The 18,928-nt window shown below is 43.3% G+C and overlaps 1 protein-coding gene across 1 annotated transcript in view; it reads right to left on the bottom strand.

The window, feature by feature from the left end:
- Positions 1 to 17,766, bottom strand: part of grpr (gastrin-releasing peptide receptor) — a 73,400-nt gene extending 55,634 nt beyond the window's left edge. Inside the window, exons 1-2 of the mRNA XM_063049929.1 lie at positions 17,333 to 17,766; positions 340 to 691 (exon numbers count right to left, since the gene is read on the bottom strand). Of these exons, the coding sequence (XP_062905999.1) occupies positions 340 to 691; positions 17,333 to 17,736 (756 nt within the window). The 5' untranslated portion in view covers positions 17,737 to 17,766. The remainder of the gene's footprint in view (positions 1 to 339; positions 692 to 17,332) is intronic.
- Positions 17,767 to 18,928: the final 1,162 nt, after the last annotated feature.

The following is an 18,928-nucleotide window of genomic DNA, read 5'->3' as shown; positions in this document are numbered from 1 at the left end:
GTCTTCCAGGCATCTCCCCCTTGATGTCTGCAAGTAAAGAGGCTGACAATCACAGCCAGCTGTACCAAACTGAATGAACAGCAGAAAACATTGGAGACATTTTCAGGAGAATGAGAGCTCTTACAGGTCACACAAAGAACCTAAGCCGACAGTATAGTGCAAAGTGTTAATTGCAAGCAGCATCTGTACTTACTGTGATCTTTGAAGTGAATAGAAATTGATTTGTCCAAGTGAACTGATTGATTCACACTGTCAGTGCCAACTGAAAGTGGCCCTCATTATGTAAAGATACAATGGCATCCCATCTGGAACTGAGCAACCTGAAATCTGTGGGCTTACCTGTCTCAATATGTGCTGGTTGCCCTCTGCTGGAATGTTGTAAGCACTCCTGATCAAGTTCTTGGCAATGTGAAAGTAGTACACAGAGATGATGAAGAGAGGGATGATGTAGAAAATCAGGAAGGATGCCATGGAGTGGATTTTAGGATGCAAGTCATTGCCATGTGGATACGGAGCACAAGCTTTAAAAGTTTTATTGATATTGGAGTTATTGAAAGAATGCAGGTCGGAATAAACGGCATCGGGAACAGCCAGCAGCATTGAAAACACCCAGATGAATGCAGCTTTCACACAGATCTTCATCAGAGCATTGGTAGTTTGGATGTCCATTGGTCTGACTATAGCTTTATACCTGCAAAAAGAACAAATGAACAACATGTAACAAGATTCTAAATGGTGCCTGACAAATCATAATGGTTGCAAAGAAATAGATCACAATGCATTCAGTTCACAGGTGGTCAGTGTTTCACCAGGTTAAATAGTTAAAGGAGAAAAGGAACTTCTCAGGCTTCTCAGCAAGAGTTCAATAATTACTGCCTATACCCTCATTCCTCATCTGAATTAGAAACAAATTATAATATTTATTACTCCCAGGAGGAATCATGGAAAGCATATGCAGTGATCCGTTCACCTAATGCCGAAAGGATTCCTTCCGAACTCCTTCAGTACCGTCATTCCATCAGCTGCTCCTTTAAATCCTGGATATCCTAACAATAAGAAAAGCACCAAGGAAGCTGACCCGACAATGCAATGCAATGCAATTCTCTGAGACCAACAATGTGTGCAGAAAAGTGCAATCTCCACGAGCACTGGCCTGATGCTTACCGTTTTAACGCACAGCACTTATTGTTGTAAGATCTGTCATGTATAATTTATGATTCTACGACTCATAAACACATGGTGAGGGGAATTCAAACATTAACAGTGGCATATTTTCCACAACTTTTGAAGACAGCCTTATAAAAGGGCCTGCTGTGCTTTGGCATTGATGCATTACTGATACGAACACGATAAGAGGTTCTCTCCAGCAGTATTAACGTTCTCATGTTACAACTGAAACATCAGTCAACTAACATAATCGGAACACCATTATATTTGTACATAAAGTTATCACAATGCTGCAAGAATGTAATCCTTTGACCGCTAGAAGTTTTATGCTCCCTAAAGACTGATTAACCTATTAAAACACGGGTAATAATTACACTGACCATTTGTGAAGCATTGGCTAATTGGAATTTACATGAATGGTGAATAAATCTGACTGCTCTGGTTGAGCAGAAAGCACAATTCGCAGCAGAACTACAGAAAATTGCTGCAGATGGTTTAACACAAATGTAAAGAAGCAAAGAAAGAAAGAAATATGTGTTATGTTCTGAGAATACTGCTAGAATATGTGTATACCAATTGCCCAGAGACTTAGGCAATCCCTTTACTTCAGTCAACACACAGTAAATGCTGGAGGAATTCAGCAGGCCAGGCAATATCTATGGAAAAGAGGAAACAGTTGATGTTTTGGGCCGAGACCTTTCATCAGGACTACTATCCTGCTACCTGTTTGCACGAGTCCTGATGAAGGGTCTCAGCTCGAAATGTGAACTGTTTACTCTTTTCCAAAGATGCTGCCTGGCCTGCTGAGTTCCTCCAGCGGTTTTTGTATGTTGCTTGAATTTCCAGCACCTGCAGACTTCCTCTTGTTTGCTCTTTACTTCAGTGCTGTATCTGTGTGACTTTGGCACCAGTCTGCTGGAATTCCCTCTCTAAATCCCTTTTCCTCTGCACCCCCCGCCCCATCCCATCCCCAATATTTTCAGCACACTGCACAAGGTACTGCAGAGTCTGGCTTCAGCTGCAATGTAATCTCTGAAGCTGCATATCACTGTTCCTTCTCCTCCAGTCTACCTGCCAGTTTGATTCCAGATATTGTCCTCTGCCAATGTCTGCACGGCGCACGCAGTGTTGTTGGCTACAGGGCTGTTGGTTCAGTCTTATGTGGCTCTAACATCACTTTTACTCTGTACCACACTGACACTGGAATTAGGAAGTCACATGGGGGCCGGCTGGTAGCACAATGACATCAGCACCAGACCTAGGAGCGGAGGTTCCCAGGTTCAAAACTGGTCGGGTCTGCTCCCGAGTACACTTTCCTATCCGTGCTGGGTTGAGTGTCAAGATCGCAACTCGGCCTCACACAATAAAGGGAAAATACTGCGAAAATGTCTGTGTGAGGAGTGTTGCACCACACAGTCTCTCTGTCGCTCCACGCCTTGTCAAAAAAGTCATGAAAAAGACATCATCACGGATGCACGCACATGCACAGACGCGCATGCACCGATTTGCACACACAGGCACACGCCAAAAAAAAAGGAAGTTACATGGACAGATTAGAAAACTAGAATTGTTTTCAAAGGGGAGATGACTGGGTAGAGAGGGGGGAGGAGATGTAAACTTATATGGAACTTTGATAAGGTAAATAGGAAGAATCTGTTCCACTGGCAAGAGTCTTGATAATCAGAGAGCACAGATCTAAGGTTATGGTGAAGGGTTTCTGCCTGAAACATCAACTGTTTATTATCCTTCACAGATGATGCTTGACCTGCTGAGTTCCTCCAGCATTTTGTGTGTGTTGCTCTGGATTTCCAGCATCTGGGAATCTCTCATATTACATATCTAAGGTAATTAGTTCCAGACGTAGATAGGAAGAGAAGAGATTTTCCCTTGCATCATGAGATGTTATGATCTGGAGTAGTCTGCCAGAAAGAATGAGGGAAATATACCAAAAACTGACCATCAGAAGGTCATTAGACAAAGACTTGATGGGGAAAATACTGAAGAGGTAGAACAAATCAGCCGGGTAATTGAATAGCTCTTGCAATAGAAGCACAGAAACAAAAAAAAAGTAGGAATAGGAGTAAACATGATCACGGATAATCTTTTTACTTCAGCTACTTCATATTTCCACTCTCTCTTTTTCTTCAATACATTCAGCAACGTGACGCCCACAACAGTCAATAAAAAGAGTTCCATATGATCATCAGACCCTGAGGGAAGAAACTTCTCCTCATCATTGTTCCAAGTGCCCTACCCCATACCTTGATACAGCAACCCCTTCTTATAGAACCACGGCCATAATCTATTGAACTTTGGAAGATGACAACCAATGCATCCTCTGTTTCCATGTCTGTCTGTTGTACTGCCTGCAGTTCAGGTTATAAGCCCCTAGCACTTTATCAGCTTGGTGCTATTAGTTTCTTAAATATTTTTTTCTTTAAAAACTATTTCTTTTTATTCATGTATTTCATTAGATTCTTGGTTCTGCAATATTTCTGGTTAGCCACTTGTGTCCTCTTTCAGGAAGGCTATACTGTACCAAGGTATTTGTTTAATTGCTCTTCTGTTTCTGACTATATACATTGTTTTTTTTTGTTTACGATATAGTCTCTTCTTATGTTTTTGCAAGTTTACTCCTCTATTTAATTCTGCTCCCTTAATCAATCTCTTGGCCCATGTTTGCTGAACTCTAAATTGCTCCCAATCCATAAATGTGCTACTTTTTAAAAAAAGCTTTGCATGACTGCTCTTTGATTTAATACAATGCTTAAATTATTTTGCTTGATTATTTTTCCTTTTGGATTTTAGCATCAGGAAGGAATGCATAATTGTTGCTTTCTCTCCATTCGTTCCTTAAATGTTAGCCATTGCCACTGTAGTACCATTCAATAATACCCAATCCAACTGAGCCAACACCCCTTCATAATTTCCTTGGTTAAGATTTTTAACCATAATCTTAGACATACTTCAGTTTTCTTCTTAATAAAGAATTCCCTCCTGTCACAAGCACTCTTCCCTAAAGGACCACAAATAACAAAACCATCAAATAATCCACCCCATTACACAGTACCCATTATTGTACAGCCAAAACCCCAGCTGGCTCTTCAACATAGTAGTCTAAATCCATTGCATACATATTCATCTTCCACAATATTAATGCAAATTTTGTTTGATCAGCCTAAAATTGGCCATTAAATGTAATGAATCAACACAGGTTGATTGGGCTAAATAGCTTGGTTTGGTGCTATGTGAATCTGCCAAATATTCTGAGGGATCTATAATGGAGCCACAACTATTGATCACATCAATTTAAAATGGACAGCACACTAAAGAAGCAATGAAATAAATGCATGGATTACTATAAACCACAAATACTTGTCACTAATAACAACTGTTCTTTAATAGCAATCAGCAGAGATACTGATTGCACGAAAACTCTCTGCAGAACAAGATACTCATATTGATTTGTCTTACCGTGGAAAGATTTAATAAAGCTTCAACTTCTGTACCTAATCTATTAGAGAGAATGTTGCCCATGACTAATCACTGTTCTGAAAGATTAGCATGGGAATATTGTACATTCTGTTATCCATCCACAGCATCAGAACTGCCAGAGACTCAAAACACTGGAGAGTCAGAAAGGAAAACTATTTGCATTCCATATCGTAAAATGAATAATGTAAATGGTATTATTCCCCATTTCAGCACTCGCCATTATTATAATATACAGACATTATAAATCAAACATCTAAATGTTACAATTTTCTCAATGAGATATCATTAACATAAAAAAACTATCCTACAATCCTCAACCACATTTGAGTAATGTACCGCAGAATCTATTAAATGTGCAATCAATTCAATACTACCACTGTAAGGCTTGGATATTTGAGAGGGCAAGAATCAAGGCAATAAATAACAAAATTAGAGTAGAGAATGCTGGAAATCCTCGGCTGGTCAAGCCACAACTGTGGGAAGAGAAACAGTCAATATTTCAGTTCGGCAACTTTTCTTCAGAACTGAAAGCTATAGGAGACTATACTGGAGAAATCATACACAGATCACTTTGTGAAACACTTGTATACAGTCTGCAGTGGTGACCCTGAGCTTTGCACTTCTTGCCAGTTTATTTCTCCTTCCCACTCCCCCTCTGACCCATTGTCCACCTGTACTGCCACAGTGAGGTCCAACGCCAGCACCTCAGATGTTGGTTGGGCACACGGCAATCCTTCTGGACTCAGTATGGAATACTTCAGGCAACTTGATTTCCCAGTCTGTCTGTCAGTGAGATTAACTCAGTTTTTAAATGTTTCCTTCCTTCTCTCTCTGAGAGGGAAAGACATGCCCAGCCTGAGCTTATTGGATTTGTTCTCCTGTTCTGCATTTCACCATTCCTGCATTCTTTTGTCAATGTTCTCACTCTGTAACTGCCCCTGTTCCCTCACTGACTAGATAACCTTGTTTAAAGTTTATCCCATGGCCATCCCAGTTTTACCATGTTATGTGAACATAATCTATCAAAAGAATTAAATATTTCAACACTTATTCTTCCATGTCAAACATTCCCTCTCTACTAATAGTCTGATGGTCTTAAGTGAACAATATATTTATTTTTAAACAGCAACTCCTAAATCTAGATTCTCCCATGTGAGGAAATATCATTTCTGTACCCACACAATTAAGATCCCACAATGTAAGCAGATTTCTAAAGGTTCATGTACATCATTGGACTTCTCCTATTCACATATAGCCCATCTTCTTGGTGATTTTGTTTAGGTTTACCTAGCAAGATCTTGAAAGTGAAAAAATCAAAAACCTGCAGATAACAGAAATCAGAAAATACTGAAAGCACTTAGTGGGCCACGCAGCAACTGCTGAACTAAAAACAGGGTTAATGTTTCTGGTTGAAATCGCTTCAGCAGAACTGAGAAAGAGAAAACAAGTTTGTTTTAATTTGCAGAAAGGGAGGGATGAATAGAATAAAGGGAATTTCTCCCATTGGGTGAGACCAGGCTTGCCATGGTGATAAAGTGAAGATGAAGCTATTGGTTGATTAGGTTAATGAGGAAAGGGGAAAGAGGGAGAGGGAGAGGATTTGTAAATACAGTTTAAAGATCTTGAAACATCAGATAGCTTTGACTAATTGATTAAGCAACTTTATAAGTAAAATGAAACCGTGTTTAAAGGTCATGTTTCACATACAGTATTTTAAATTTCTCCAAATCAGCCCACTGCTAAGGAACGGGATTAACATAATAGATGGTAATGAGGCAGCTAGTTAGTGACAACAGGAAATAATTGCTTTGAAAAGATAGCATTGCGTGAGAACTCAATGAAAAATAAGAAAATAAACAGTAATTTTCAAACAAGCAGAGAACAGAATGAAGTAACGGTGGAACTGCATTTATTTTTGTTAGCAAAAGGCACCAGGGAAGGCTGGACAATGAGGTCACAGATCAGCCACTGAGTGACAGGACAGATAAGGGGTTCAGCAGCCTCCTCCTGTTCCTATATTGCTCATTGTGTTTCATAAAATGATAGCAAAATTGCCATCTATTCTCATTCATGCTTCCTTTCTCTTATAGTGATTGGTGTATTTTTCTCAGTAGACACTGTCAGTCCTGGGGCCACACTGTACAATATTAGCACACATCCATATTACATTTCTTTCCCTATTAAGGTAAGCGTCAATATAAACAGGAATTGCATGCATTGTTCTAATGCTGGTTGTTTTGACATCATTAATTTCTCCCCCACTCTAAGCTGCATTATGTTATAATTCCATACAAAACAGGCAGATGACAGGTAATTAAAACAAATAAGTCTTTTGCTCAGTACTGAGGAAGTCAAGATGGTTAATGGTCACAGACAGCATTTAACAAATTTCAAACTGAGTGTAACGATGTACTGCCTTTGAATGGTCATTTGGCAACTTTATCTTTTCACAAGTATTAGACCCTGCAGACCAGACAAGTGCTGGGAACAAGACAGCACATATTTTTCAGTTAAAGGCTCATGTCATAGAGCATGAAAGACCAAAACAATATATCAATACTATTTGAAACAAATGAATAAATTGTTACCTTCACCTCACTCCTGTTTTATAGGTTAGAAATGTTGTCACATTGCAATTACGCCAGAGATAAATTATGCCAGTTATTATAGGCTGAGACAGCAGGATCTGCTCTCTGAAGTGTTTTCAACTGAATTTGCTCAAAGTACTTGGAGGAGACAATTTATCTAATTTATTGTCATGTTTACTCTTTGATCAAGAATTAGTCATGATAAAAGCTCCATTTGACGGAAAGTACACTTAACATTCTAATGGTATTGTGCAACATGTCAACTTATCCCATTTGTCATTCTTTATCTATTCTCAGGAAATGAGGGCAGCTGGCAAGGCACACTGTGATTGGATCCACTATGGCCCAACTATATAAAGAAGAGACAGATAACACTGTGATTAAGTAACTAGCTGTGCTTTTCTGACAGAGGGAAGGTAATACAGAAATCAAATAGTTGAAGATAGCTGGAAAATGCCACTCCCCAGAGGAACTCTTTTAGCTGTGTCCTACCATTGAGATGGAGATGATATAAGGAAACAAGTCCTTTCGACTACTAACTCATGTGAACCATCAAACACCCATTTACACTCATCCCATTTTTATTCTGCCCACTAATTCCTCCCAGATCCTACCACTCACAAACAGAAGAAAGTCAGCAGCTGTTGGAAGCCCAAAGCAGCATGCACAAAATGCTGAAGGAACTCAGGTCAGACAGCATCTGTGGAGATGAATAAACAGGCAACGTTTCAGGCTGAGACCCTTCTTCAGGACTGGGACAGAAGGGGGAAGAGGTCAGAATAAAAAGGTGGGAGGAGGGGAAGGATGCTAGCTGGAAAGTGATAGGTGAAGCCAGGTAGGTGGGAAAGGTCAAGAATGAATCTAATAGGGAGGAGAGTGGACCATGGGAGAAAGAGAAGGAGGAGGGGACCCAGAGAGAAGTAATGGGCAGATGAAAAGAGGTAAAAGGCCAGAGTGAGGATTAGAGGAAGAGAGGAGGGGAAGGGATTTTTTTCCCTCAGGAGAAATCAATATTCATGCCATCAGGTTGGAGGCTATCCAGATGGACAATACGGTATTGCTCCTTTACTTTGAGGGTGGCTCCATCTTAGCAGAAGAGGAGGCCATAGACGAGTGTTACACAAAGGAGTCAGGCTACAACAGGAATTACAAACAAAAGATACTTATTAAATTAAAATTAAAGTAAAGGGGGAAAAGGCTAATGTGTGGTGTGGTAGTGCTGACTGCAGAATGGGAGAGAGGGAGTGGGAGTGGCCTTGTTTCTAAGCAGTCTCCAGCAGGTGCTGCCAATGGAAGGGTAATTGCAGGTGTCTCAATGAACCACAATGCAGGTTCAAGAGGAAACACAGGCCAGGAAATGTACAGGATATAACACCAACAGGTTGGAATGGGAATGGGAATGGGAATGGGAATCAGAATTAAAATGTTTGGCCTTTGGGAGGTTCTGTTTTTGGCAGGTGCTCGATGAAGTGGTCCCCCAATTTATGACAGGTCTCACCAATGTAGAGAAGGCCAAATCAGGAGCACTGGACACAATAGGCAAACCCAGCAGATTTGCAAGTGAAGTGATGCCTCACCTGGAAGGACTGTTTGGGGCCCTGAGTGGAGGTGAGGGAGGAGGTGTATGGGCAGGTGTAGCATTTAGGCCACTTGTAGGGATAAGTGCCAGAAGGGCGGGAAGGAGATTAGTGAGGAAGGATGAATGGACAAGGGAATCACAAAGGGGGCAATCCCTGCATAAAGCGCATAGCTGGTGGGGGGGGGGAGGGGCTTAGTGGTAGGTTCCCTCTGGAGATGGCGGAAGTTGCAGAGGGTGAAGTGTTGGATGCAGAAGCTCATCGGGTGGTAAGTAAGGACAAGTGGAACTCTATCACTGCTAAGGCAGCAGGGAGATGCGGTGAGCGCAGATGTTCGAGAAATGGAGGAGATGTGGGTGAAGGCAGCATCAATGGTGGAGGAAAGGAAACACATTTCACTGAAGAAAAAGGACATCTCTGATGTCCTGGAATGAAAAGCCGCATCTTGGGAACAGATGTAGCAGAGGCAAAGGAGCTGAGAAAAGGGAACAGCATCTTTACACTCACTCTAGAGGCAATTTGAAATAGCTTATTAACCAACATATTTTTGAGATGTGGAGGAAAGCAGAGCACATGGAAGAAAGCACAATCTCATAGAACATCAAACAATACAGTACAGGAACAATTCCTACTGCCCACAATGTTCTGTGGAACTAATTAACCTAGTAATGAAATGCCCAACTAAATTAATCCCTTTCTGCCTACACAATGTCCATATCCCCTCAATCTCTGCACATTCATGTGTCTATCTAAGAGACTCTTAAATGCCTCATTTGAATTTGCTTCCACTTTTACCCTTGTCAATACATTCCAGGCACCCACTGCTCTGCATAAAAAACTTGTCCCGCACATCTCCTTTGAACTTCCCTCCTCTCATCTAAAACACTTGCGCTCTAATATTAGACATTTTGACGTTGGGAAGAAAGGCAGAAAGCTCACAGGGGAAGCTGGGAACGTATCCAGATCACTGGAGCTATGAGGGAGCATCTCTACAAGCTGGGCTATTTTACTGCCTATCAACCACAATGATCTTACAGGTACTGGGCACATTTCCCACCGACTCCCACTGAATTGGCCATGTTCTATATTGCCCATTTATGTCATGCCTTTCACTACCTCAGGATGTTCTGAAGCATCCACTGGCAGATGGTTAACTTTTAATGTATAGCCACAGTGCTGATGTAGGAAATTTAGTTGTCAACTTTACATAGCAAGTTCCCCCGGACAGCTCCTGATAAAAGATCAGGTACTTTGCTTCCAATTTTAGTTCGGGGATAAATTTCAATCAGGACTGGGGACTGGGATAAAAGTGAGAGCAGCACAGTTGCACAGCTGGTAGAGTCAATAATTCAGAGTGCCACGTTCAATCCTGATCTCCGTGGTGTCTGTCCAGGGTATGCATATTCTCTCTATGACCATGTGGTTCCCTCTAAGCTTCCAGCTTTCTCTCATATCACAGTGATGTGGAACTGATAGGATCACTGGCCATTATGAACTATCTCTAGTGTAGGTAAAGTGGTATCTTTAGAGTAGGTAAGTGCAGAAAGTATAAGGAAAACTAAAATATGGGAATAATATAGTTTAGTCTAAATTGGTGTGTGATAACTGACATGTACTCAATGGGCCAAAGGGCTTGTTTCAATGTGTTACAGCTCTATGACTCACTGCTCTTCTTTAAGACAGGAAGTTTCAGTGTAGGGTACCAAGGGGGCACTTACATTTATCAGAGATCTGAACTCGATTTAGTCTGATCTCCAAAGGACATTACAATGTAGCTGAAGAGCTGCAACTAACAATCTCCGTCCCACCGTAAGCAGTCTTGAATCCAGAACAACAGACAGGGTTAAGGTTGCATCTCTATGACACTGAACTCAGAGCGCTTTGGGATTCAAAACAAAGGAGAATTGCAATATCTTATATTTATCAGTGGCTATAGCTCCACAAGGATGTTTCTTTGCATAGCTGCTTCTCAAATGTACGAATGAAGCATACATGTTTTAAAGAATGCTTATTTGGACATACCTTGACACTGTTTTATCACCCCTTGTTCAATCCCTTCCGACCTATGTTCGTGACACTTCTCACGCTCTTAAACTTTTCGATGATTTTAAGTTCCCTGGCCCCCACCGCTTTATTTTCACCATGGATGTCCAGTCCTTATATACTTCCATCCCCCATCAGGAAGGTCTCAAAGCTCTACGCTTCTTTTTGGATTCCAGACCTAATCAGTTCTCCTCTACCACCACTCTGCTCCGTCTAGCGGAATTAGTCCTTACTCTTAATAATTTCTCCTTTTGCTCCTCCCATTTCCTCCAAACTAAAGGTGTAGCTATGGGCACCCGTATGGGTCCTAGCTATGCCTGCCTTTTTGTTGGGTTTGTGGAACAATCTATGTTCCGTGCCTATTCTGGTATCTGTCCCACACTTTTCCTTCGCTACATCGACGACTGCATTGGCGCTGCTTCCTGCACGCATGCAGAACTCGTTGACTTTATTAACTTTGCCTCCAACTTTCACCCTGCCCTCAAGTTTACCTGGTCCATTTCCGAAACCTCCCTCCCCTTTCTAGATCTTTCTGTCTCTGTCTCTGGAGACAGCTTATCCACTGATGTCTACTATAAGCCTACTGACTCTCACAGCTATCTGGACTATTCCTCTTCTCACCCTGTCTCTTGCAAAAACGCCATCCCCTTCTCGCAATTCCTCCGTCTCCGCCGCAACTGCTCTCAGGATGAGGCTTTTCATTCTAGGACGAGGGAGATGTCTTCATTTTTTAAAGAAAGGGGCTTCCCTTCCTCCACTATCAACTCTGCTCTTAAACGCATCTCCCCCATTTCACGTACATCTGCTCTCACTCCATCCTCCCACCACCCCACTAGGAATAGGGTTCCCCTGGTCCTCACCTACCACCCCACCAGCCTCCGGGTCCAACATATTATTCTCCGTAACTTCCGCCACCTCCAACGGGATCCCACCACTAAGCACATCTTTCCCACCCCCCCTCTCTCTGCATTCCGCAGGGATCGCTCCCTACACAACTCCCTTGTCCATTCGTCCCCCCCATCCCTCCCCACTGATCTCCCTCCTGGCACTTATCCGTGTAAGCGGAACAAGTGCTACACATGCCCTTACACTTCCTCCCTTACCACCATTCAGGGCCCCAAACAGTCCTTCCAGGTGAGGCATCACTTCACCTGTGAGTCGACCGGGGTGATATACTGCGTCCGGTGCTCCCGATGTGGCCTTTTATATATTGGTGAGACCCGACGCAGACTGGGAGACCGCTTTGCTGAACATCTATGCTCTGTCCGCCAGAGAAAGCAGGATCTCCCAGTGGCCACACATTTTAATTCCACATCCCATTCCCATTCTGACATGTCTATCCACGGCCTCCTCTACTGTAAAGATGAAGCCACACTCAGGTTGGAGGAACAACACCTTATATTCTGTCTGGGTAGCCTCCAACCTGATGGCATGAACATTGACTTCTCTAACTTCCGCTAGGCCCCACCTCCCCCTCGTACCCCATCTGTTACTCATTTTTATGCACACATTCTTTCTCTCACTCTCCTTTTTCTCCCTCTGTCCCTCTTGCCCATCCTCTGGGTCACCCCCCCCCCCTTGTCTTTCTTCCCGGACCTTCTGTCCCATGATCCTCTCGTATCCCCTTTTGCCTATCACCTGTCCAGCTCTCGGCTCTATCCCTCCCCCTCCTGTCTTCTCCTATCATTTTGCATCTCCCCCTCCCCCTCCAGCTTTCAAATCCCTTACTCACTCTTCCTTCAGTTAGTCCTGACGAAGGGTCTCGGCCTGAAACGTCGACTGTGCCTCTTCCTATAGATGCTGCTTGGCCTGCTGCGTTCACCAGCAACTTTGATGTATGATGTTTATTTGGAATTGGTTTGCTCTGGTTATATGCATGAAGGAGCTGTGGGTTATTCAATCAATAAGCTAACATTCGTCTTTATAACAAACTATAAACTTGGCCCCCAGTTATCTCCAGAATAAGTTCAATAAATAAGATAACCAACATAAGGAAAATATCTGAGAACTGGGCAATGTCAGGCTCAATGTGCTTTAAGGGGCAACAATTTGACGTGACGGGCATATGAATCTAAAAATCTGGCCTGATCTACCTATAGATTGTATTTCACTTTCAAGGGAAAGAAAACGAACTCAAAAAAGGGCCAGTTTAGGTCTCCTAAACCATGAGAAATATGCTACTCTGTCAGATGAAGCAAATTGTCTTGCTGACTGAGTTTCACAGTGTCTCTCAAAGAACTGATCTTTAATCTTACTTAAGGTTGATTGAAGCACTGAAATATTGGTTGCAAGACGTCCAGTGTACTGGGGTTATGCAGTATTGGTGTCATTTCATACTCCGAGTAGTTTCAGATCAGCCAGCACAGAGTCATTGCACATCTGTTGCTTATGTCGGCTGAGCATCTGAGCAAGCACAAAAAAACAGCATCTTGCATGCGATGTTTTAACATGCTTCTGTTTTAAACATCCTGTATTCTAGGTCTATAAACATGGTCAGTGTAATAATTCCATAGCCGCGCAGTTCTGCTATTTGATCCAAACAAGCAACGCAATGAACTCATAAGCTCAACCATGCCACGTCAAAGCAACTTCAACTCAGAATCAGATTTAATGTCACTGACATACAGGTATGGCATGAAATTCATTGCTTTCTGGCAGCTGAACATACGCATACAACAAGAATGAAGTATACAATTTTAATTAGAGCGAAACGAAAGCAAAAATAGGGAGATAGTGTTCATGGGTTGGCTCATTGTTCATTCAGAAATTTCAGAATCAGAATCAGCTTTCGTACACTGCCATATGTCATGAAATTTTGTTGTTTTGCGGCAGCAGTACATTGCAATACAAAATCTTTAAAAAACTTTAAATTATAATAAGAAATATGTATATAAACTAAATTAAATAAGTAGCACAAAAAGAGAGCAATAAAAAACGAGATATGCATATGGATTCAGCGTCCGTTCAAAAATCTGATGGCGGAGGGTAAGAAGCTCTTCCTGTTACGTTAAGTATGTGCCTTCAGTCTCTGGTACTAGGATATAGAAGAGAGCATGTCCTGGGTGATGGAGGTCCTTAATGATAGATGCCGCCTTTTTGAGACGTTGCCTTTTGAAGGTGTCCTGGATGCTGCGGAGGCTGGTGTCCATGATGGAGCTGGCTGAGTTTACAACTTTCTGCAAACTTTTGCGAGCCTATGCAGTGGCTCCTCCGTTCCAGACTTCAAAGTACTTTAAACATTGGACATCTGAAACTCGCTGAACCCTTCCAGCATTTTCTGTTTGTAGTTCGGAAAAAAATATAATGTTGGCCTCAGAACAATGTTCAACTCACTACCTCCCGGGCTGAGCGAATAGCTGGGAGTTTGTTGCAAGCAGGCATAGAAACACATACAGCGTTCCTTTCAGCGTTACTTTAAGACCACAGATGGCAGTGACCCGTTTTCCAACAGTAAGAACATTGATAGTAAATTCGGTGCTTTCATAATAGGAAGAGATGCTGAAGATGCTGGAGGAACTCAGCAGGTCAGACAACATCTACGGAAATTAATAAACTGTCGGCATTTCGAGCAGAGACTTAGTCCGAAATGTCGAATGTGTATTCATTTCCATAGATGCTGCTTGAACTGCTGAGTTCCTCCAGTACTTTCAAATCTGTTAACAATTGGCTTAAAGTTGAGGTATGCACCTCAGTCTGAGGGGAGTGGACTACCAGTGTGCGTTTCACTTGGCACACATCTGAAAACCTTTTTCATTGGTGTATGGCCGTGTTCATTCTCAATTTACACTCTGAATAGACTTAGAGCAAGAGAGGAGATCTGCCTTTAGATAGATACCGACTTAACTCCGTGAAATGTCATTAGAAGTGCACGGTTTAGGATTCTACCACCGCTTCAAAGCGAGAATAATAATCCCGACGGAGAGTTGAGATGGGCGATGCTTCAATACTTTTGTAGTTCGTTTCTTTGGGCTAAGACATTTTTTTTGCAAAATTTTATTTCAAACTGCGGATTTTGTGAAAATTACGCAGGTGTTCTATCAAAACCTAAATGCGACTAGCCAGAGAGGAACCTTGCGTGTCCTATGCAAACTTTCGCACGCGAACGTGAATAGCTATGAATTGTTAGGACAAGAAAATGAACAAGCTAACAAATCAAAATGAACACGGCGCTTTATGGCAGGGAAATTGGACACCACGCGTGTTCTGTTTTCCACACTAGACGTTAGGCGTAAGTCTGATCTTTGACAGACGGTGATAAGTTTCACACCTGCCGCACTTAAATTTCTATTGATCACACAAAGTGCTGGAGGAACTCAGTAGGTCAAGCAGCTTCTGTGGAAATAGGCAGTCGCCGTTTCTGGCGGAGACCCTTCTTCAGCCCAGAAGAAGGACTACAGTATTCATTTCCACAGATGCTACCTGACCTGCTGAGTTCCTCCAGCATTTTGTGTGCGTTGCTTTGGATTTCCAGCATCTGCAGACTTTCTCGTGTTTATAAATTTCTAACTGTGTTAGACATGAACAATATTCGGTTACAGAGAACTCTTCACAGAAGTTGCCCCGCAGTTAAACGTTCTTGCTGATGTATTTTTTTGAAATATGAGAGTTCAAAGTTGAAGTTAAATTTATTATCAAAGTACGTATATGCTACCATATACTACCTTGAGATGCATTTCCTTGCAGGTATAAGAAATGCAATAGAATTTACATGGAAAAACATACATAAGCAAAGACTGGCAAACAAGGGATGTGCAAAGGAAGAGTAATTGTGCAAATGAAACATAATACTGAGAACATGAGATGTAAGCAGCTTTGAAAGCGAGTCTGTAGATCGCAGAACACCCCTTGGCTACTTGCACTAGTCATTAATCGTCACATTTAGCACGTTTACCTCATCGTTTTCAGCCGGAAAGAGGGCTAAATATCTGGAGAGGGTCCTAACGAAGATACTCTTCATAACTTCCACTGGCACCTTATATTGTAACTACACTATCTTACTATCTTAACTGGGTTTCATAGATAGCCCAACATGAGCAAGTTCCTACACCCACCGCTAAGCCACCAGTATCACGACAGGAACGCTTCACGAAAGGCCACTTCCCCATCTGTTGGCAGATGGCGAACAGATGGGATTCTCCGGTAATTCTTGTACTGCAAGGTTCGGTGACGAAATCAAAACATTAGTTGGAGCGCAGGAGTGTGTTCCGCGGCCACAAAGTATGATGTTCTCACAAATCTCACTCAAAGAGATAATCCACATCCCAGAGTTAAGAAAAACTTGACATTTCAAGAGGTCAAATCTAAATTGATCGAATTGGGACTGTGGTTTCACGGTGTCTCGCAGACTGGGGCCATGATTTCTGTTTGTTCACTGACGGCGTAAAGAGGCAGAGGGTCCGGGAACAAGTCAATGCTAAGTAAAGCGAGCAGGCAGGCCGGCAGACTGGCGTTATTATTTTTTATATCAACGCAACAAATAGGGCGACGTGTTTCATCTATGGCACTTCGCTTGGTCCATATTCTGGGCTACAGGCTGGGAGTGCACGATTCCTTAAAAAGACCTCCATAATAGGACTGGGTATAGACTCAAGCAGCTTGAAACAGAACTCAGACACCAGGACTGATTCCAAAACTTAGTTTGTTTAACAGCGTCTCCGATCTGCTTCTGATATCTGAGCACACTGCTCTGACAGTGGGTTGTAATAAAAAGCGAGGCAAATACCTGTTGCCCCCACTGCCCCTGGCCTCTGTCACGAGTATTGCTGCGATCTTTGGGACACATCTACCCCTCAAAAGCAACATCCCCTGTCCTCACACGCCACCATGGCACCGCCGAGGCTTCCTATAAGATTTTATGGAGTTTTGGTATTGCCAACAAGTTTCTCAGCAACCTCTCCCTTACATCACAGTGGGAGAAGTACTTTAGCAATATGTATTTTCGAAAGAACCGAAACACGCATTAGAGGTGGTAGGAAGTACGAAGCAGAGGGGATAATCTGCAGTAGGAACCCGGAACTGAACGCGGGTCTGAGCTGCGCAAGGAACCTTACCGAGGTTTATAAAACTAAGAGATGCACTGACGGAGTAGAATCTTTTTCCCAGGTTGGAAAAGCCAGATGCTAGAGGGCATCCGTTTAAGACGAAAAGGGGATAGTTTAAAGCAGATGTGCAGGACAAGATTTTTTTCACACAGAGACTGACGGGTGCCTGGAACGGGCTGTCGGGAGTACCTGTGGAAGCAGATGGGATAGTGGCGTTTACGAGAGGTTTAAACAGTCGCACGAACTAGCAGAGTATGGAGGGATACAGTTCACGAACAGACAGAAGAGATATAGTTTCGCTTGAAGGGCCAGTTGTCATGCTGTTCTGTGGAACATTTTCTGGGGCTTGGCTTGCCCCGTTCTGAAGCATCATTCCACAGTAGGAAAGGGTGTATGGGGGAGATAGCCTGCCGAAACTCACCTGTCCGCACTGAGCGCAGTCAGCGTGAAGACGGAGACCCCGACCGATGTCAGCTGGATGAAGGCGATAAGTTTGCAGCCGACCCGACCGAACAGCCACTCGTTGGTGATGTACTTGCTGGCGTCTACCGGGGCGCAGGTCAGTAGCAACAGCAGGTCGCCCAGCGCCAAGCTAGTGATGAAGATATTAGGCACGTTCCTCATGGACTTCACGGTGCAGAAGATCTTGATGAGGGTCACGTTGCCGATCAGCCCCACCAGGATGATGAGCCCGTAGATGGCCGGGATAGCGTAGAGGAACAGGACCCCTTGGGCTTCGAGATCGACCGCCTGCCCACTCTCGTTGAGGGACTGGTTAAAATCCAGCCACCCCCAGTCCGACTGGGAGAAGTCCTCCGCACTCATTGTGCCCTGGACTTTAACGTTCAGCCACCTCTCCTGACCTATGTGGGGCGGCTCTGGATTTTAAAGCAGGTTTCCCTTTCCCTCCCTCCCCGCTCCCTTCCCCCGAGTCCTGTGGTCCCGCTGCTTCCCCTTCTGCTGCGCGACCTGCCTTGGCCGCGGCAAGATTTAAAGTGTGAGCTCTCCGCGTGCGTCTTGCCTCTCTAGCACTTGGCGTTACTTCACCGTGGTTGCACGGATGTGCTGGTTTTGCAGCATCTACTACGGCGAACGCACGGAACACGGCCACCTGCTGGAGAAATCCTCCACCCCTCTCCCACTCACTCGCTTGTAACTGGTCAGTGAGCGCAATGCCGGAAACCCAAGGACACAACAACACTAGAACCGCTCAGCGGTGCAACCAGTGCCCGCCCGCGGGAAGGCGAGGCGGAGTTGATGATTCAGGTTGACGACCTGTCATCAGAAGGAACTTAATTCATTATGTCAGATTTCCAGCGTCGTGTTTAAGTTTGAAGCATCACACGAAATGCTAGAGGAGTTCAGCTGGTCAGGCAGCATTCGTGAGAGGAAAGTGGACAGTATCTTCCCTCAGTTTGGAATTCGACCCGAAGCGTTCAGTGTCATCTTACTCCTCAGAGCCCGCTGAGCAATACCGGCGTTTTGTGTATTCATCCGAATTCCAGGAGGTGCAATCTCTTGCGTCTCTTTTTTTTTGAAGTGCTTCACTATTCCCCCCCTTTCCCAATTTCTTCCAATGTTTAACTTAGTTCTGAAATTAGAACGCTATTTGGTAACGCAGGCATCGCAGGTGATCAGCAAATCGACTGAATGTCGCCATTTATTGCAGTTAAGATGTGATGCATCAGTTACATGCGGCATTAGTCAGTGCGCATCTGAAATACTGTGTACAGTACTTGATTCCCAGCTTGATGAAGGGTGTTAACACTAGTTCTGAGAAATCTTATTAGACCGATCTCAGGGATGGGCAAAGCGGGCAGAGGAGCTCTGCAGGTTAGAAAGGTGAAAGGTTGCTGACTCTTCCCACACTCTACAGAATTTAGAAATAAATACTTCTGCTGCTAATTTTATAATTGCTTTACTCATAGTACAATCTGTCCTTTTGTGTCCCTGCTGTACTGCCAATGGCTGCAAACAGATACTAGATAGATAGATAGATAGATAATAAAGTCCCTAT

The sequence above is a fragment of the Mobula hypostoma genome, chromosome 6 (genome assembly GCF_963921235.1).
Source record: "Mobula hypostoma chromosome 6, sMobHyp1.1, whole genome shotgun sequence".
NCBI classification, from domain to species: Eukaryota; Metazoa; Chordata; class Chondrichthyes; order Myliobatiformes; family Myliobatidae; genus Mobula; species Mobula hypostoma.
Note: the sequence above shows the minus strand (reverse complement) of the source record. Positions and strands in the feature narration are given on the sequence as shown.